The sequence below is a fragment of the Myotis nattereri genome (assembly GCF_964212035.1).
Source record: "Myotis nattereri genome assembly, chromosome: 2".
Classification (NCBI taxonomy): domain Eukaryota; kingdom Metazoa; phylum Chordata; class Mammalia; order Chiroptera; family Vespertilionidae; genus Myotis; species Myotis nattereri.
In genome coordinates, this window is record NC_138076.1 from 62,700,039 (window position 1) to 62,721,450 (window position 21,412).

The following is a 21,412-nucleotide window of genomic DNA, read 5'->3' on the forward strand; positions in this document are numbered from 1 at the left end:
TAAAAGATACTCTTCCAGCCCTGGCTGGCTTGGCTCAGTAGATAGAGTGTCGGCCTGCAGGCTGGGGGATCCCAGGTTTGAGTCCAGTCAAGGGCACATGCCCGGGATGTAGGCTCCATCCCCAGTGGGGGGCGTGCAGGAGGCAGCCAATCAATGATTCTCTCTCATCATTGATGTTTCTAACTCTCTCTCCCTCTCCCTTCCTCTCTGAAATTAAATAAATAATAAATAAATAAATAAATAAATAAATAAATAATAAATAAAAGATACTCTTCCAGTCCAGTCCATGTGCCTTAACTTGGTAAGGCTTCTCTAAATTCATGTGTCAATGAAACAGCAATATACTTTACCCTACACCACCAAAAAAACAAAGCAACAATTCCATGGCAAAAGCCACAATCATGTAGACATGCCCTTCCCTCTTCCAAGTGCTGAGGAGGCAGAGTTGTCCCGTAAGTGGCTGAGAGAGAAGGTTACCTCTAAAAGAAAAAGACTCCTACCTAGATTTGGAACTGTTTGCAGGAGAAGCATTCTGGATGTAGTTCTTTGAACTTACTCTTCATTTAGATAACATAAATCTGTATCACAATTTTTCCTCCGATATTTTTACATATAAAAATAAAACTTTGGAATTTCCTTCTCTCTTCACGTGAGGGTATGTTATTACCCTTCAGTGCAAGAAGGGAAAACTTACCGAGAATGACTTAAATACAAAGCTTGACGATGAATGTCTTCTGGGTCTATTTCTACAGGATTTATTACAGCTAGTTGATCAATAGACCATCTAAATTTCCCTGGAGTCTTAATAAAAGAAAGTGAGATTATGAATAAAAGCAAATTAAAATAGTTCATCAAAGTGCTAACCTATGTCAACTTCAAAAATAATGAGAATGGTTACAGTATAAAAATATCTTACACTTTATATTTACTGTATTTATTTATTTTCAATTTATTTTTTCCATCACCTCATATTTCTAAATCTGATTATATCACTAAATAAATGACAAGTGGTAATCAAATCACACTATATATTGACTCGACTGTATCTCTTTTAAAAAATCAAATCTTCCCTCTGGGTGATTTTTAAAATTACATAATAGGATTCATAGTAGAATATTAGAGGTATAGAAAATCTACAATTAACACTCACCAGTGATGTCCAAATAAAAGTAAAAATCTCTTAGTTACCTAAGGTCTTTATTTTCAATAAGAATGAACTGAAATTAAAGTCCTAACTATAGAAGTGCCTGCAAAAGCTCATAAAATAGTTGATCCATAAAATAATTACGAATGGTAACCACTGCTTCTTTCTATATCCAACTATCTAATTAAACCAAACACTTATTCATTGGTTGATTCTTGTATGTGCCCTGACTGGGGATTGAACCCGCAACACTGGCGTATTGGGATGATGCTGTAAACAACTGAGCTACCTAGCTAGGGCCTAAACTGTAATTCAGAATATATTTTTGACAAATTCAGGCTTAAAAACCTGAGATACCATACATTCTGGCTTTTAGGATGAAGTTGGAGTCATTCCATTATTTTTATTAAGACTAACAGATAAACTAAGATTTAATATGATTTAATTAAAATGAGGTCCGAGTAATGAATCAATATACATTGTATAAATAAAACTTCCCTCTACATATCTACTTCAAACTGATATGAACAAGTAGCATAAACAGCCACACAATTTGCAGTTTTCTAGATAATTTACTAGATTTGAAGATCAGACTTCAAAAGAAATTCTCCAGATAGCCGGTTAACAGTAAAATAAGCTAAAGTGATTAAGCATTCCCTAATCCCCAGAAGAGCACGTTCCCTTCCATATCACCCTTGTGCTTAACCACTAGTCAGCACATACATTCTTTTGAAGTTGCTAATGTAGTTGTGTCTATTCCATAATACAATCTGCAAGCTTTGCAATGGTTGACCAAAACCCCAAAGAATATTAGTATTTCATGGAAATTACATGAAATTAAAGTTTCACTGGCCATAAGTAAAGCTTTATTGTTTATATATTGCCTATGACCACTTTTGTGATACAAGGCACAGGTGAGTAGTTGTTACAATAACCAGATGGTCAGCAAAGCCTAAAATATTTACAGTTTGTAGGAAAAAGTTTGCTGACCCCTGCATTAGAGTATAAACTCCTTTGGAATTTGTGTCTAATGACCCTGACTTGTTTGCAGTGTAATCTCTATGCCTAGCACTGTATCTGACACACAGCAGCCTTCAAATAATGTTTGCTGAATAAATGAGAGTGGATAACTAGACAACACAGCTTCTTCTCAAATATGGTATCTATATTTATATATCACCAACCATAGACAGCACATTGCAGGAAGCTAACATGTAATCTATTAAAAAAAAAAAGGGGCGAGAGAGAAATGGTAACTTTAAAAACTCCTAGCTAAGTTGTTTTTAGCTGAAACATTAGATTATAATGAACATTACAATTAAAAAAGTACGTTCTAAGTAATATATGCTCCATGGTAAATTGCCCCTTACTTTGTAAAGAAAGATATTTTTATTTAAAATTATTTGTAGCCCTAGGCGGTTTGGCTCAGTGGATAGAGCATCAGATTGCAGACTGAAAGGTCCAGGGTTCCCTTCAGGTCATAGGCACATGCCCAAGTTGCCGGCTCCATCCCGAGTGGAGAGCGTGCAGCAGATCAATGATTCTCTCTCATCATTGATGTTTCTATCTCTCTCTCCCTCTCTGAAATCATTCTTTATTTCTAAATAAACAAATAAATAAAATTATTTGTGAACACTAGTCAAGAACAACTTACTGGTAATTTTGTTGCTTTAAAAACAGGACTGGACACAGTTTGTTCATGGAGATTACAATAATCACCAGGACTTTCAAAAGGATTTAAAATAGGGATCCTTCCTGGAGTTTCCGGTGTTATTTGCATTTTTGGTTCTTTGCCATCTCCCATAGCACAGAGAAGAAAACTAAAAAAGAAATCAGAAGGACATACAATAGAACTACAAAGTTCCATAGACATTCATTTTGATAATCAAAATGTATTCAACAAACAATTCTCAAAATTAACTGAAAACCTGACGCTGTTGGAGCTAGTTTATATAGTTTACCAAAAGGCATCACATACATTTTCTCAAGGGATCCTCCCAATAACCTTGAAACCCAGAACAGTCGGGTATTAGTGATATCATTTTATGAATTAAGCTCAGAGAACTGAAATGGCATCTAAGTTAACAGTTAACCAAACGTGAAAATGAGTTTAGGTCTGCTTTCACCGAGGCAACTAAGTGTTATAAGAGGCACAAAATTCCTTCCAACTAGAGGTCTTACACCTATACTAAGAGGTCTCACACCATGGTATTAAGTCTCTAAACACGCTGAACATCTTTCGGATATCCCAGCAATTCCCCATCAAGCTGCAGTTACTACACAACACTTATTTACAGCAAAGCAACAGACGACAGAGCTTGTGCAGGTGAGCCTTCTGGCACATCAGCCCCGTCAAGAAGTATCACTGATGAGAGAGAGACAAGAAGTTAACCGCCTTTGGCTGTCTCCTCGCCCTCCTTTCGCTAAGAGCCCCAGGGCAGCAGACGAGACTGCATGACTCCAGGCAAAGAGACCTACAAAGCGAGAGAGAGAAGAATCCACTTCTTGGGAGGCGGAAGCGCAGCTGGCTTCCTGGGTGGAGAGCGGAGGACACTCACACCTGTCACCTCCACGCCACGCTACCGCTCTTCGGTGGTGCCCTTCGGTTCAGTCCCTACTCCCCTCGCCGCTCCCATTCATCCCGGAGGGGGCAGGCGGGGCCGCAGCCGGGCAGAGCGAGCTCTCCAACCCGAGGAAGGCGCAAGGCCAGGAACTACCAAGCACGTACCTAGCGGAGCGTGTCAACAGGAAGCCCCCCGAAGGCAGCTCCAGCGCTCCCGAGGGCCAGGCTGCTCCCACCACAGGCGCCGACTCTTTAACTCCCCGCTTCCGCGCTGTCACAGGCCAACCAGGCACGGGCCTGGCGGGCGGCCGGCCAATCGCGTCGCGCCGCTGTCCGCGAACCAGCCAATCGCGTCGAGGCGGCGGAGTAAATTCGAATGGCAACTCCACGCTCCACGTTCCGCGCCGAGTAACGACGCTCCAAATTCAAATCCACCCGGCCTCTCGCCGGCGACGGGCGCGGGGGCGGGGCCGCCGGCGGGAGCTGGGGCCGCGCGGCGCGATCGCCCGGCAGAAAGGAAGGTGCTCCACTTCCGGGTCAGACCCTTCCCCCGCCTCCCTCGGCCTCCGCCATGGCGGGTAGTAGCGGTACCGGGCCCGCGGCGGCGGCGGCGGCGACGGCGAATCTGAATGCGGTGAGGGAGACCATGGACGGTGAGTGCCCGTTTCGGCCCCTTGAGCTCGCTGCCGTTTCCCAAAGCCCGCGCCCCGAGGCGGCGGCGAGCCCGGGAGGCCTCTAGATCCACTTCCTGCGCCCTACCGCATCCTTGAAGGTCCTCCCCGGGGCCCCGCCTGGGCCGCGGGGCTGGTGGCCCCATCTTTGGAGACGTGTCTTCGCTGCGGCGTAGTTGGTCGCGGGCACGGCGTTTCGGCCCCTACGTCGGTGCGAGGCGCGCGGGGAACCCACCGCGCGGGACCCGCTGCGCCACCGGCCTCCCCGCGCTCACCCCGCGCGCCACGCCCCCTCCCGCGCCGGGGCCTCGGTCCTTTTCCTCGCGCGCCGCGCCCACGCACCCAGCCTTCTCCGCGTCCCGCCCGGGTTCCAGCCACCCGGTAGTAAGCACGAAAAACGCGGTTGGCGTCACCCTCTCTCTACCCTCAGGTGCGGGCGCTGCCGCTTCCTACCCCTGCTGGTGAGCTCGGACCGGCCACCCTGGAGCCTGCCTCCTTCTTTCTGTAAAATGAGGTTACCTCCTAGGCCTAGGACCTAGGGGTATAACGGGAATGTTTAAGATAACCAGGTAAAGGTGATCGTTGAAAGATACTGTATTTTTTTTTAGCTTTCTTTTATTTCTGTTATTTTTTTCCCTTAAAATTTTATTAGTAACATTTGCTCAAATGATTTTTGGCATCTGTTGCTATAATCATATTTTGTTCTCTTTATTTGTTGCTGGTAAATGTCCTGATTCTGTATTATTTTTGTGTATTAGAAGATGTCATCCCGCTTGGAAACGTCTTTGTGTCCATATTATTCGCTACCACCAATATGAATGTTTGATGGATGTTAAACATTGCTTTTTTAAAAAAATATATTTTATTGATTTTTTTACAGAGAGGAAGGGAGGGGGATAGAGAGTTAGAAACAGCCATCAGCTGCCTCCTGCACACCCCCCACTGGGGATGTGCCCGCAACCAAGGCACATGCCCTTGACCAGAATGGAACCTGGGACCCTTGAGTCCGCAGGCCGACTCTGAGGCTAGCCACTGAGCCAAACTGGTTAGGGCTAAACATTGCTTTTTGAATTTTCCAGGAGATCCTCACATCAGCCCTGTCTCTGAAAACATACCCCCATGGGATTTTTACTAAGCAGTGTCAGCCTGCAGGCCACATCTCTGGCTCCTTCCCTGTGGTCACCGCTTCCCAGGACATCTCCTTATGCGACTTGCGATAAGACTTCTGGCTTTTCTGGCACCAGCTGCTGCTTTCCTTTTCAGAGAATTACCTATATTATTAGAGCCTTTTCATCTAATGCTTTATTTACCAAATATCTGCCTTTCTGTTTTTCTGAAAAATGGAATTTTGTTCTTAACACCTTGTTCATCCTATTTTCCCATCCTTCTTCATGAGTCACAGCTGATTGGTTTTATTTTGTAAGTGGATTTATGTATGCAGAAACTTCATCTATCTGACATCAGAATATCTTTGCTTGGAAGCCAGTGTGTTTTGTGAACAGGTTGGAGAGAATGAGGCCTCACTTCCAGTGAATTCTCTTATTTTAGCTGTGTTTAGTTTCCTTAACTATATGGCCATAGGATCCCATTTGAATAGAATACTCGCATTTTATCTGTGGGGGAACTACTGATGTAGAAATGAGAACTGATAGTTTGTATTGGTTACGTCAGGATTTTTACTGGGAGAACTTTGTGTAAAATGAAGATTATAGAGATTGGAAGAACATGGAAAAAAATGAAGAAAACAGATTAAAAAAAAATTGGAAGAGAGAAGGGGTGGATTAGAGAATACTGCTCCTCTACACAGGGTTTGTCCACAAACCAAAGGTAAAAAGAAAGGTCCCAGGTTGGCAGTGGATCAACATTTGTTAGATGTGACAGACACTGCCCGGCCGGTGTGCCTCAGTGGTTGAGCGTGGACCTGTTATCCAAGAGGTCACCAGTTCCATTCCCAGGCAGGGCACATGCCGGGGTTTCTGGCTCGATCCCCAGTGGGGGCCATGCAGGAGGCAGCCAATGGATGTTTCTCTCTCATATATGTTTCTGTCTATCTCTGTTCCTCTTTCTCTCATCAATACAAATGTATTTTAATGTTTTTTTTAAAAAAGTGACAGATACTGTCTTGTCCATTAGAACTTTAAACTTACATAAAATCCCTGCTATCATGCCATAATTGGGTTTAAGACAATCAGTTCCAAAATATGTGAAGTTGAATTATTGTAGTCACTGTAAAACAGCGTATGTTCCATAGATATTTTCCATGGTAGCTATAATGATTAAGACACAAAGGAAAGCATAGTGATACTTACACTGTAAATAATGGACCATACAATGAACTGGAAAAGTCCTAAATGCAGTCATTTTATAATCTTACCTTCTTCCGCTCACATTCGCAGAAATAAAATTAGTTTGCCCAGAAGGCTGGACTGACTTACTCAAACATCATTATTATTTGTAATTCTGGTAATATGGGATTTCAGTTGTATTTAAATCTATCCATGAGATCCAAACTGAAGTGGTCAAAACTTTTGGAATCTGACTACCCTCCTTCAAGGAGTGATTTAATTTATTTAATCTGTCTTTATTGTTGAAAGTATTACAGATGTCCCCTCTCCCCTCTCCCCAGGGACCACCTCTCCCCTGCTCCCATCCCCTCTCCAGGCCTTCTCCACACTATTTTCTGTCTATGGGCTATGCATATATGCATATAAATTCATTAGTTAACCTTCCCTCCCCGCCCCCGCCTTTCCCTCTGAAATATGTCAATCTGTTGCATGCATCAATGTCTCTGGATCTTTTCTGTGGTTCATCGGTTTATTTTGTTCATTGGATTCCACGCATAAGTGAGATCATGTAATACTTGTCTTTCTCTGACTGGCTTATTTCACTTAGCATAATACTCTCCAAGTCCCCATGCTGTCTCAAAGGGTAAGAAATCCTTTATTACAGCTGCATAGTATTCCATTTTGTAAACACTAGAGGTCTAGTGCACGGATTTGTGCACAGGTGGGGTCCCTTAGCCTGGCCTGCACCCTCTTGCAATCCGGGACCCCTCAGGGGAATGTCAGACTGTTGGGTTTCAGCCCGATCCCTGCAGGCTGCAGGATGTTGTAACGGTCACTTAGGCTTTTATATATATACCAGAGGCCCAATGCATGAAATTCGTGCAAGGGGCTTGGCCCTCACAGCCATGGCGGCTGTCTGGTCTAATTAGCATATTACGCTTTTATTATTATAGATAGACTAGAGGCCCAGTGCACAGATTTGTGCACATTGAAAGGAAAATATAATATGCAAGAGTGAGATAGAGTCTATTTATGAAAACAACTAAAACTAAAAATTAAAGAAATTGTTGATTCACTATCGAAATTGATAACTGAGCACTGGCTGAAACTTTCTGCTCCAAGCATATAAAATTGACAGGAAATGATGTTAAAATACAATTATCAGTATAGCCATTTTTAAAAAAGGAAAGAGAAGCCTTCATTGGAACTACAGTAGGGGGTTGGGAATGAAACCTTACAAAGTATACTGCCCTGTTTGAGTGAAACTGAGGCCGGCCAGAAAGATGCCATCTGCTGTGGCTAGGGATTGAGAAATACATTCATGTGTCTTGTGTGTCTGGAGCCAGGATGCTTCCATAAAACCTGATGAAGAGGGTTGAGACCAGTGTGATACTGCCCATCCAAGAACACATCACCAATCCAGGACATCCAAGAAAATCTGTATAAGACAAGACACAGTGCATGAAAATTCGGGCGCTCTAGGGTGGTCCCCTCGGCCTGGCCTGTGCCTTCTCACAGTCTGGGACCCTTTGGAGGATGTCTGACTGACGGCTTAGGCCCGCTCTCTACAGGGAGTAGGCCTAAGCCGTTAATCGGACATACTTAGCGCTGCCATGGAGGCGGTAGAGGCTCCTGCCACCGCCGCTGCGCTGGCCAGCCGTGAGCCCTCTTCTGGCTGAATGACACTTCCCCTGTGGAAGCCCACTGACCACCAGGGGGCAGTTCCTGCATTGAGCATCTGCCCACTGGTGGTCAGTGCACGTCATAGCAACCCGTCGTTCAATTTGCATATTACTCTTTTATTATATATTACTAGAGGCCCGGTGCACAAAAATTTGTGCACTTGGGGGAGGAGGGTCCCTCAGCCCGGCCTGTGCCCTCTCGCAGTCTGGGACCCCTCAGGAGATAACGACCTGCTGGCTTAGGCCTGCTCCCGGGTGGCAGAGGGCAGGCCCAATCCCTAGGTGCAGCCCCTGGTAAGGCTCAGAGCAGGGCTGATAGGGGAGTTGGGGCACCGCCCCCTGTCACACACAGAGCAGGGCGGATCAGGGGGTTGGGGTGCCGCACCCTGTCACACTCAAGGCAGGGCCGATGGGCAGGTTATGGCTCTACCCCATCACACACAGAGCAGGGCCCGTGGGGGGTGGTTGGGGCATCGCCCTTTATCACCAGCAGAGCAGGGCCGATCAGGGGGTTGGGGCGCCGCCACTGTCACACTCAGGGCAGGGCCGATGGAGAGGTTATGGCTCTACCCCGTCACACACACAGAGCAGGGCCGGTGGGGGGCAGGGTGGTTGGGGCGCTGCACCCTGTCACACACAGAGCAGGGCCGATCAGGGGTTTGGGGTGCCACACCCTGTCACACACAGAGCCGCAGGGCAATCGGGGTTGGGGAGCTCCCCCCTATCAGGCACAGAGCAGGGCTGATCAGGGGGTTGGGGCACCTTCCCCTGTCACAAACATAGCAGGGTGGATAGGGAGGTTGTGGCCCCACCCCGTCACACACAGCCGCAGGGCGATCAGGGGGTTTGGGCGTTGCCCCGTCACGCTGATCCTGGTGCCGGGAGGCCTCTCGGCTCTGCTGATCCCGGTGCTGGAAGGCATATTACCCTTTTACTATATAGGTTAGAGGCCTGGTGCACGGGTGGGGGCTGGCTGGTTTGCCCCAAAGGGTGTCCTAGATCAGGGTGGGGGTCCCCACTGTGGTGCCTGGCCAGCCTGGATGAGGGGATGATGGCTGTTTGCAGCTGGTCACACATCCTTCAGGGTGGGGGTCCCCACTGCGGTGCCTGGCCAGCCTGGGATGATGGCTGTTTGCAGCTGGTCACACACCCTTCAGGGTGGGGGTCCCCACTGTGGTGCCTGGCCAGTCTGGGTGAGGGGCTGAGGGCTGTTGTCAGGCTGGGGGTGACTGAAGCTCCCAACTGCTCCTTTTTTTCTTTTTTTTTTTTTATTCTGGGCCAGCTTTAGATTTGAGGCTTGGCTCCAGCTCTTAGGCCTCTGCTGCTGAAAGTAGGTTTCTGGCCTTTGCTTACAATGTTGCAATCCTGCTAGCTGAAGCCCGGCGGACTAATGCAGGTTTCTGGGGTTTTGTTTAGCTTCTATATTTGTTACATAGTTGCTTAGAGTTGCAGCTCAGAGGCCTGCAGCGGCAGGGGGGGAACATTGGAGTCACTGAAGCAAGCAAGCCTCATGTTAGTTTCAAGCTGCCTGGCTGCCGGCCGCCATCTTGGCTGGCAATTAATTTGCATATTGCCCTGATTAGCCAATAGGAAGGGTAGCGGTCGTACGCCAATTACCATGTTTCTCTTTTATTAGATAGGATGAGCTTTCAGTCAAAAATCACAAAGTACCCGTGGTAGAAGAAAAACATAACAACTAACTTGAAAAATAGGGGGGAAAGAAAGTATTATTGAGCGCTGCCATATGCCAAACACCATTCTAACTATCCTTTAATCCTCACAACAATTCTATAACTATTATGATTTTCCCCATTTTACAGAATGGCGAAATAAAGGCACAGAGAGGTTACCTGGCCTACTAAGTAATGAAAGTGGGATTTCAACCCAGGTTGTCTGGCTCTGGAGAGGATACCCTTAACCACTCTTTTTGCTACTTGCTTATATTCAAAGAAGAGGAAATCTCAAAAATGATTTACCAAAATAATATAACCTTAAATGGATAAGAGCAGAAACAACAGAAAATAAGAACTGGTTATAAATAAACAGTTAGCTATGAAATAAGTAATTATGGTGGAAAATTAGAAATCTTAAAAGAGTTATTAAAATAAATTAAGCAGCCCTAGCCGGTTTGGCTCAGTGGATAGAGCGTCGGCCTGCAGACTGAAGGGTCCCAGGTTCAATTCCGGTCAAGGGCATGTACCTTGGTTGTGGGCACATCCCTAGTAAAGGGTGTGTAGGAGGCAGCTGATCGATGTTTCTCTCTCATCGATGTTTCTAACTCTATTCCTCTCCATTCTTCTCTGTAAAAATCAACAAAATATATTAATAAATAGATAAAATAAATTAAGCAGATAGCATGGATAATAGCCTTATTTCGACTGAAGAGCAAAGTATTAGTACTTTGGAATATCAAAACTGGAGAAATATAAGTGGGAAGGGGCTGTCAGCTTTCAGCCAAGATGAAGTAACGGACTGAATTAACCCTCCTACCTGAAACAACCAAAATTCCCAGGCAAAACATGCAGAATAATGATTTTCATTTCACTGGACATCAGGCAGCAAGGCAGTGACCCCAGAGAGACAGGAAACAAGTGAAATGAGCCAGATAATTTACTCAGCGTACTGCCTTCAGAGAGTTTCCAGACCACAATGTGGTTCAGGCAGGAATCCAGATGGAACCCAGTGGACACCCTGAATTTAGCAGAAGGAGCTTAGAGTCCAGGGAGACTACAAAAGGGAGAGCTTGCAGGACAGAGTGCCTACGAGAAAAGTTGCACCCAGAGAGAATTCTGGGGGTCTGCAGAAAGTCTCCCTTCAGTATTCAGCAGAACATTGAATAGCACATGTATGCAGGGAAAGTACCCCAAAAGCTGAGGCAAGAACCAATCAAAAGAAATAGAGGGAACAATATACCATGCCCACACAGGGCTGAGAATAGTGCCTTTATCTACCAACTAAAATGGAAAACTTCATAATTCACAAGATTGGGTAGAGGACTCAGGTGGATCTTACCTTAGTAATGGAGAATAATTAGCCTTACATTTAAGTAGGGTTCTGGTCCTGACTAATGAATCTTAAAAGACCCAAAAGGATCAAACTTTCCAGATAACTACCTCCTTACAAAAATCAGAATATAGAAATGGAAAAATAGCCATCAGCCAACAAGATAAAATTCACCATGTCTGCCATCCAATAAAAAATTAAGTATGCAAAGCAGAAAAATACAACCCACGATGAGAAAAATTCAGTTGAAACATACCCAAAATTGCCACAGATGTTAGCATTAACTGACAAAGATAGAACTGTACTCCATGTGTTTAGAAGTTAAGTAGAGGAATGGAAGTCTTAACAGTTTTTAGGAGGACTTAAATTAATAGGTGATTTAATATTGTCCATTTGTCCCAAAATAATATGTAGATTTCATGCAATTCAAGTCAGTATCCAAATGGAATTTGTTTTTGGAATTGATCAATATTTTTAAGCTTTTGGAGAGAATGAAAGGGCTAATGATAATAAAAGGTAACAAAAGTTTCTTTAACCTACAAGCAATATAAAGTTAATAATTAAAATTGTGGCTCTGACACAAGGTACACATGCAACAAATCCATAGGTATATGGGAATTTATGATGATGGTGACATTGTAATTGAGTGGTAAAAGGATAGATTGTTCAATAAATAGTATTGGGCAACTGACTTATTTCTGAAAGGAAAAGTTAAGAGATTTTTTTTCCATCTAAACTCTAGGGATTTAAATATTTATGGCGGTGGGAGAGGGGGGGATAAGTTTTCCAAGTGCTGGAAGAGAATATTAGTGAATAATTATATAATCTTTCTAAGCATAATACCAAGGGAAAATGGTACAGGAAAGCAATAGATAACGCATTAACCATTGACTTAAAAAATACCTAAAAAGAAAGTTTAATGTGGCCAGTGTGTTTACTTCTTGCGGTCCTCTATGATAATGTTTGTCATTTGAAAGACAGATACTTTTATAAACTATAATAAAATGAAGTACTATAAAAATAAGTTAAAAGCATAAGCTTTCATTTTTTTTTATTCTTAGGCTCAATAAAGATGTATACTCAGTCAAATTGGAAAAGTTTTGAAATATTTTTAAAGCCTTAAGTATGTATATTACTGATTGAACAGCTGCAGTTCTAGGTATTTATTCTAATAAAATAAAGTTAGTATGTACAGATGCTTACCACCATATTATTTTAATGGGGGACAACATGAGAGCTACCTAACTCTTAAAATGGAATGGTTAAGTAATGTCTGATGTTTCCATAAAATGTAATGTTATGTGACTGACTCAATTACATTGTAAAAGAATATAAAAAGTGGGGAAATGTTCAGAATAATGATGCATAAATTTTAGATGGATATTAAGTGGGTGGTGGAATAAAAAGCAGTTGTGTGGAGGGAGATTGTAAGTTTATTTTGAAGTTTCTAGAGCTAAGTAAGGGCAAGACAGTATTATCTATTTCCAAATGTAAGGATGCCATGCTAGTTCTTTGGTATTTATAGTAATATACAAATTAAAAACAAAGTATTATGTGCATTTTTTAAAATATAAGATTTTGGTTTTAAAATTTTTCTTTTTCAGTTCTGCTCGAGATTTCAAGAATTTTGAATACTGGCTTAGATATGGAGACTCTGTCTATTTGTGTACGGCTTTGTGAACAAGGAATTAATCCAGAAGCTTTATCAGCAGTTATTAAGGAACTTCGCAAGGCCACTGAAGCACTAAAGGTAGAGATCCAGTTGTTATTTCATTCTAAATAAAGATGCTTTTGTTTAGAAAATGATTAATGATAAAGTTATGTGAAAGATCTTAAACAAGATTAAAGTAACTTCTATCCATCATCAAGAGAAATTCTGAAGAGCAAAGGCTTAGTAGCATATGTTCAGATCACAAAAATCGCTACTGTGATAGACCATGTTGTTTCTTTCCTAGTAATCTCCCTTAGAATTTTCCCTGTGTTGTGGGTAAAATTGTGTCTGCCTGAAGTAACATATACTCAGGTCCAATATCTGTGAATATGACCTTATTTGGAAATAGTATATCTGCAGGTATAATCAAGTTAAGGTGAGATCTTAATGGATTAATGACTGATGTCTTTATAAGATGTGTGCAATTTAGACCAGATACACAAAGTATCATGTGAAGGCACAGACACAGAGGGGAGAGTGCCATGTAATGACAGAAGTAGAGATTGGAGTGATGACATCTACAGGGCAAAGAAGGCCAAGGATTATTGACAGCCATAAGAAGCAAGGAAGGATCCTTTGCCAGAGCCTTGAAGAGTGGCTGGCCCTGCTGACACCTTAATTTTTGGACTTCTGTCTCCAGAACAGTGAGAGAATAAATTTCTATTGTTTTAAATTACCCAGTTTGTGGTACTTTGTTGTGGCAGACTTAGAAATCTAACACAGGTTTACTACAGGGAAGTGGAGTGTTTCTATAAGAAACACCTACCAATGTAGAAGTCACTTTGGAATTGGGTAATGAATGGAGATTGGATGGTTTAAATGCATTTAATAGAAAAAGCCTAGATTGTCTTGAAGAGACTGTTGGTAGATTGATGGACATTAAAGACAGTTATGATGAGGGCTCAGAAAGACAGGAGAGCTGTAGAGAAAGCTTTAATCATCTTAGAGAATACATATAACATTATGAACACAATATTGCAAGGAATATGGACATTAGGGCTTCTGGTAAAGTGTCAGAGGGAAATGAAGTGCATATTATTAGGCACTGGAGGAAAGACTATTTTCGCTATAAAGTGAAGGAGCCCTGGCTGAATTATGTTCTACTGTTGGAAGGAAAATAAAGCTTGTAAGTGATGAACTTGGATATTATCTTCTTGTTCCTTATAGTAAAATGTAAAAGGAATGAGAAATTGGGGAGGGAACAGTAAGCAAAAAGCAATGACACTTGCTTTGAAAAATTCTGAGCCCACCCAGATAGCACATTCTGGAGAGAAGGACAGGAGTGTGGTTGAGGAACCTTTAGGTGAAGAGATTAGGTGTGTTTCATAGATGCAGTCAGCCACCTCAGCACAAAACACTGCCAGCTTGGACTGAAAGGGACCTGTAAAGCACAGAATGAAGGAAGGCGTCAGATTTCTGGCATTCCATAGGCAGGAACTTGGCAAGCAAGCTTAACCAGCTGTGAACATGAATTTATTCAAGAAAAGGGAAGAATGACTCAGGGGTCTCAGAGTCCAGGGAGCTGCTGAGGGCAATTGGGCTGTACTGCCAACATGGGCCCAAAGGACCACCTTTTGTCAAATTCAAATTTAGCACCTTTAAACTGTTGATATTGGGAACAGGAAAAGCATTCCTTCTCTTGCTTAGACACACTCTGATTTAAAATCTCTGGTGATTTTTATTTTCATGTTTATATAGCACCAACTCACCATGCAAGAATACTGAAATTTCCAGTTAGTCCTGTTTAAAACTTCTAAAGACAAAGTGGCTTTCTTTAGCCTTATTTCTTTTATTTGAGGAAATAGAACTATGTAAAACACATAGCTTACCCATCTCAGATTGTTATTCTCCAATAAGTTCCAGAGATTTGGGTTGTTTGTGTTTTTTTTTAACTTTTTGGTTATTAAAAGAATTCAAAGATAAACATTTACAGAGCAAATATTTTTTATAAAGAGGATATCTATGCAACTCACTGCCAACACCCTAGAAGTCCCCTTATGTTCCCCCCATCATTGACTTCTTTTTCCTGCTTCCCTCCAGTAACTACTGTCCTGATTTTTGTGGTAGACACTTTGAACGTGATGTAAATGTAATCTTTTTTCTTTTTAAAAAAATATATTTTTATTGATTTCAGAGAGAGGAAAGAAGGGAGAGGGAGAGAGAGAAACACTGATTCGCTGCCTCTTGCATGCCCCCTACCAGGGATTGAGCCCCCACAACCTGGACATGTGCTCTAACCCAACATGGGTCAACACTCAACCACTGAGCAACACCAGCTGGTCAATACAATCCTTTTTTTTACTGGGTTCTTTTATTTAACACATTGTTTGCGGGTAGTTTTTGTTGCGCGCTAACAGGTGGCGCGGGCCATTTTTGCTAATTTTTTGCGCAAATGGCAACGTTCAGTAAAAGTATGATAACTTTAGTTTACATACTTATACGTTACCCGCATTCTACCGCTAATCTATAAAAAAGTATTAATACATGTCCCGCGCTCTACTACACTGGTAGAATGTATAAATATGTAAAATGTATAAATATGTTTCCCACATACAATGTGTTAACACTAGAGGCCTGTTGCACGAAAAGATTCATGCAATAGGCCTTCCCTTCCCCTGGCTGCCGGCACCGGTTTTCCTCTAGCACCCGGGACCCAGGCCTTTGCTCCTGCTGGAGCCGCCTTCAAGCCCCTCGCTGCTCCGGCCCCAGCCGCCTTCAAGCCCCTCGCTCTGGCCAGAGCTGCCTTCAAGCCCCTCGTTGCTCCAGTCAGAGCCACCTTCAGTCTTCCCTCCTCCTCTTCGCGCCTATGTATGCAAATTAACTGCCATCTTTGTTGGTGGTTAATTTGCATATTGCTCCGATTAGCCAATGGTGGGTGTAGCGAAGGTACGGTCCATTTGAGTCTTTGTCTATTGTTAGATAGGATGTTTGTGAGGTTCATTTATGTTGTGTGTAACTAATATATTCCTTTTCACTTTAATAATGTTTCATTGTACAAATACACTAAACTTTATTTTTTTCTACTGTGAATGGATATTAGGTTGTTTCCGGGTAGAGATTTTTTTATTGTAATGCAGTTAGTGAGTACTATAAAGGAACCAGAAGCAAGTAACCTAGCTGAAAAGAATGTTCAGCCCAGCCACTGTGGCTCAGTGGTTGAGCATTGACCCATGAACCAGGAGGTCACTGGTTGATTCCCAGTCCCAACACATGCCCGGGTTCTAGGCTTGATCCCCAGTAGGGGACATGCAGGAGGCAGTCCATCAATTATTCTCTCTCATCATTGATGTTTCTATCTCTCTCTCCCTCTCTGAAATCAATCAATAAAATTTTTAAAAAGATCATCCAAGAGATAACCAGTGATAATAGTGAACACCATTCTAAATAGTATAATGCTACTTTAAAAATAAAAGTATTACACGTAATTTTATTGAGTGAAATACCCTTCCTCGGGTTGCTTCTCTAGATTAACGTTTATCCTGTATTTACTGCTTCTATTGGGTTGGAGTTGGGATTGGTAAAGAGTTATAAGCGTAAGGTTCTACCTTTTTTGTGTGGTTGCTGCTAATGAATTTTTTTATTGTACTTTTTACTTCATTTGGTATGAAAAATAGGGTAAGGAGAATCTGTCCCTGCTGCATTCTAGCTTTACCTAGAAATCCTAGTGATTCGAATTATCTTTCTCTTTCACAGACTGGTATATTGAGGACTCTGGGTGAGGGAGAAGAGGGCAGGGCAGAGTGGGCCGTTTGAATTAACAGCACTGGCCCTGGCCACTGTGACAAGTGGTTAGTGTCACCCTGAGCACCGAAGGGTCGTGGGTTCAGTTCCTGGTCAAGGGCACATTTGCTTAACAGTGAATTTTTTTTTTTCTTTTTAAATATATTTTATTGATTTTTTTACAGAGAGGAAGGGAGAGAGAGAGTTAGAAACATTAGAAACATCGATGAGAGAGAAACATCGATCAGCTGCCTCCTGCACATCTCCCACTGGGGATGTGCCCGCAACCCAGGTATATGCCCTTGACCGGAATCGAACCTGGGACCCTTCAGTCCGCAGGCCGACGCTCTATCCACTGAGCCAAACCGGCTTCGGCAACACTGAATTTTTGTATTGCTTCCTCAATGCTACTATTAATGGGTAAGCAATCATTTACATATTACAATTTCAGAAATTCTAGGCAAGACCTACTTTTCTGTACCTCTACTTTGTGCCATGGTGTCTTGAATTACACTGTCATTGATGCATTCCTATACCTTAAGCCTTGCTCTTTCTCTTGTGGCTATCCTGAACCATCACTAATATCTAAGGGTGAGTGATATATCTCTCACTGTGTAGGCAGGTCTGCAACACAAGGACATTTGAGCAGAATTTTAGTTGAGAGAGAAACGAGGGATTAAGTTCAATGGTCCCATCCATCCTACCAAAGAAAGGAATAAACTTGCACAGAAAAGAGTTTGGAAAAGAAGGCTACTAACACTGGTTTTTCCAAGGCCCAATGCTTACAAATTTTTGGAGTCTTTAATGGCCGTCTGGTAACTATATGGGTGTCTAGGATGCGATTGCTGTCCATTTAAATAGAAAGTAGTTCTGCATTCATCTAACATGAATGCTACAACATGGTTGATGGCTTACTTAGTTTAAATGAAAGTAGTTGTTTCATTTTTAGTGTATCATACTTGATACATTATCTGTATCTTGGAGAACTTCTAACATTAGTATGAAAATGGAATGGGACAATACAGATTAAATTGCATTAAAGTTAAGGTGCTTTAATTTTAAAAATCCTAAAATTGTATATATTATTTCAAGTCCTTTTTGAAGTATATGATACTGAGAATGGGGTTAGGAAGATGAAAGAGTGAGTAACTAAAGGTTATGTGGCTAAAGCTAGTAGAAGAACCATTAAGGATTCTTAGAACAAGGGACTATTTTTTTCAAACTGGGTTTTAATTATTGTGAATTTAGTAAACTCACAGAAGGGCAAGGCTAATTAAGAATAGCTAACTATATAGAAAAACAAGGTAAGTTCTGTTTCAGATTGAGTTATCTCTGTTGTATTCCTAATATCTTAAGGGATTTTCATGACAGACTTCTGAAATTAGACTAAACTTAAAAGCAAGTTTTAATTAAGAAGTGGAAGTGTAAATGAATTAAAAACAGCATGCATATCTGAAACTAAACTTTTTAAAAATCAATATTTTCATATTTGTCATTAATAACTTATTTAATCCTTTATTTTTACATATATTTCTATTTCAGAGAGGAAAGGAGGTGGAGAGAAAGATAGAAACATCAGTGATGAGAGAGAATCACTGATCAGCTGCCTCCTACACGCCCCCTCCTGGAAATCAAGCCCCCTTACTGGGGATATGCTCTTGACTGGATCGAACCCAGGACCCTTCAGTCCGCAGGCTGACGCTCTATCCACTAAGCCAAACCAGCTAGGGCTATTTTTAACTTTTATTTATTGATACTTAAAGAAAAAGAAACATCCATTTGTTTTTCTACCTAGGAGATTGAACCAGCAGCATTGGTGTATTTGGACGTTGCTCTAACTAACAGCTTGCTGGCCAGAGCCTAAATTCTTATTTTTAGAAATATATATCAAGTCTTTTTATTGATGGAATTATATGGTGCCTTGGAATTTCTGCAGAATAATCATGGAAGGTGGTAATAGTTTGGTATAGGTGAAACAGGATTAGTCATGAGTTCATTATTTTCTCTTTTTTTCTCTAGTTTACAACATAACAGAAAGGTCTTTTTTCATCTTAATCCTCTTTTTGCATTATAAAGAAACATGGAGAAACGGATAAACTAATAAAGACTGTGTGGATAAGGTCTTCTATAGGTTAATTTTTTTAAGTAGCAATATAATTTTACTGTATTGTTTAAATAATTTCCTACTGTTAGCCTAGCAATCAGTTTAAAAGCTAGTTCTAATGTACTACAAAAAATGAAAACCACTGCATTATCTGACAAAACTGTTTTGATATATGTTGGGGAGGATTTGTTTGTTAATGACAGTGTGGTATTGACAAATTTATTTCCATGGTGTCTCTTTTTCCATGATTTTATTATAATGAATCTTACTTTCTTGTTACAGGCTGCTGAAAATATGACAAGCTGACTTTCTGGAGAATTCCTAATGAGATGTCAAACTCTGCAAGAGGATTTGAAGATCGAATTGTACTCAAGAATGTACAATGAAATTACTGCATGCAGCAGTGTAGCAACATTTTCCTTTTTAAAAGAATTATAAAATCATAGCTTTATAAATCAATGAAAAGTGGCTTACAGAGAGGACTGTCAAATGTGTTTACATCACATCTTGCTTTTTTAAACAGTGCTAATGCTTTGGCATTACAGTGTTCATATTTATTCCTTATTTATAGATCTGATAGCTTTAATTTTCTAAGCAGTCTATCAGATGTGCACATCTGGTGAGCCTGTTTGTAGTATAGTGGAACCCATTAGTAGTAATGTAGAAGTTAGGACTTGCAGACATTTCCATTATAAACTTTAATTTTAAATTGTTTATGCAAAATAACTGGATTTATGTTGCACTAGGCTGAAAGTTGACAGAATTTCAACCACCATTTGTGAATTTTGATTTATCATTATATATATCAGAATCAAAAACATTTGTTCTAATCCCTTTAACAAAGAATGTTTAATTTTTAAACAAAATTTGTCTGGCAGTGAATAGTGTGAACCAGATCAATTTTGTATTGGTTGAAAAATAAAACTTTTAGAAACTTGGATTTTAAAAGTAATGATAGTACTTAGCTTTTACTTTTTATTTGTCAATTGAATCATTTAATGAGAATATCGAGAATGTTTTTCCCTTAGTTTTACTCTCTGAAAATGATAAAACATTTTCAACATGCAAAATTCTTTTTATGTTTATTACATAAAAATAGAGTACTTACCTAATATATCTTGAGTGGTTATCTAATAACTCAGTAGATAGCCAGTGGATATCTAGTCACTAACAGGAACTGTCAACAAATATGTTACTATTTTCTAAAGGAATAAAGATTTCCAGTCATTAAAAAAAAAACTAAATAATCTAATGTTCTATAATGTCTTTCTAAGATTATTTTTGCGTGTCGTTTTTACTATAGAGTTTTAACTAATCAAAATTTGCCTCATAATAAATTTTGATTCTGTTTCTGTAATAGAATCTCAATGGAATATTTTTCTCAAGACTAATACAAATGCAATCTGACTTTATTTTAGAATTTATTAGCTTCCATTTAAATGGCAGAATAAGCATTTACTCTTCGGTAGCATGTTTTGTTCTTCAGACAAACTGAAGTGATTTTAGTAAGTCTTGGTAATATTTAAATGACAACCTTCTGTACTATTTTAAAAATCTAATCTTTCGAGTATTTATACTTTTTAAATGTATGACATCTTCCCCAAGTGCACTGGAAGGTCTGTTGGGAGACAAGAACTTGTGATGAGAAGTCATTTATTTGCTTACAAATACTTATTGCACGTTGTTATTTACAAAATTATAGAACACTTGTCAAGTTTCAAAATTTGCGTATACTTTTAGGCCATTAGAGTTAATAGTTAAATTGTTTATGACTTTATAGATTAAGTTATTTATGTATGAAACAACAGGAAAAAATATTGAGGAATTATGTTTACAGAGGACTTCTTTACTATGTTACGTTTCTTAAATGTAAACATATATTTTTAATGCATACTTAAGTAATATTTAAAGAAACCAAAGTAATGATACAATCATAGTGTTGTGCATGTTGTCAGTGACAAAAATAAAACCATTTCGGTGGTATTGGTTGTACTTTTGATTTAATATATGCTTACATGAATTCAACTTGTGTTTCTGTAGGTATTCTATAAATATTTAGATGCCTATTAGTTATGTATGATTGAAGACTACCTAAAGGTAGGCTGTGTAATTTAAAATATAAAATTAGGCTTGAGGTGTAAAATGAAAGACTTGCCCTGGTAGGAAAGGATATAGCTATATTAACATTACTCCAGGCTTGAAAACAAAGTCAGCATATCAAATATGTGTGAGATTATATTTTTCTATACTTCTAAATGGATATTATAAAATTTACATGTTTCTGACTTAAAAGTTTTCCAATAACTGAATCAAGTATCAGTTTTTAAACTTATTTAAATTAATTAAAATTAAACATTCCTCACATTAGCCATAGTTTTTATTGTAAAATATACACAACATAAAATTTACCATTTTAAGTTGTATAGTCATATTAAGAACAGTTACATTATTGTGCAACCATCACTACTACCCAGAACTTTTTCATCATCCAAACAGAAACTACCCATTAAGCCAGGGGTAGGGAGCCTG

The 21,412-nt window shown here is 40.5% G+C and overlaps 2 protein-coding genes across 2 annotated transcripts in view; one reads left to right on the forward strand and one right to left on the reverse strand.

Moving 5' to 3' along the window:
- BORA (BORA aurora kinase A activator) overlaps positions 1-2,958 on the reverse strand; it is a 30,717-nt gene extending 27,759 nt beyond the window's left edge. Inside the window, exons 1-2 of the mRNA XM_081083104.1 lie at positions 2,799-2,958; positions 695-801 (exon numbers count right to left, since the gene is read on the reverse strand). Coding sequence (XP_080939230.1) covers positions 695-801; positions 2,799-2,948 — 257 coding nt within the window. The 5' untranslated portion in view covers positions 2,949-2,958. The remainder of the gene's footprint in view (positions 1-694; positions 802-2,798) is intronic.
- Positions 2,959-4,062: 1,104 nt separating this feature from the next.
- On the forward strand, positions 4,063-20,900 carry MZT1 (mitotic spindle organizing protein 1). The gene is made up of 3 exons (XM_081083105.1): positions 4,063-4,360; positions 12,953-13,098; positions 19,166-20,900. Exons 1-3 carry the CDS (start codon positions 4,279-4,281, stop codon positions 19,187-19,189), a joined length of 252 nt encoding a protein of 83 aa, XP_080939231.1. The 5' UTR covers positions 4,063-4,278; the 3' UTR covers positions 19,190-20,900.
- The last annotated feature ends 512 nt before the right edge of the window (positions 20,901-21,412 follow it).

Coding starts and splice junctions, on each gene's coding strand:
- MZT1 (XM_081083105.1), top strand. CDS start 4,279: ATGGCGGGTAGTAGCGGTACCGGGCCCGCGGCGGCGGCGGCGGCGACG. Junction 4,361..12,952: donor GGTGAGGGAGACCATGGACG/GTGAGTGCCCGT, acceptor TTTCTTTTTCAG/TTCTGCTCGAGATTTCAAGA. Junction 13,099..19,165: donor AGGCCACTGAAGCACTAAAG/GTAGAGATCCAG, acceptor TTCTTGTTACAG/GCTGCTGAAAATATGACAAG.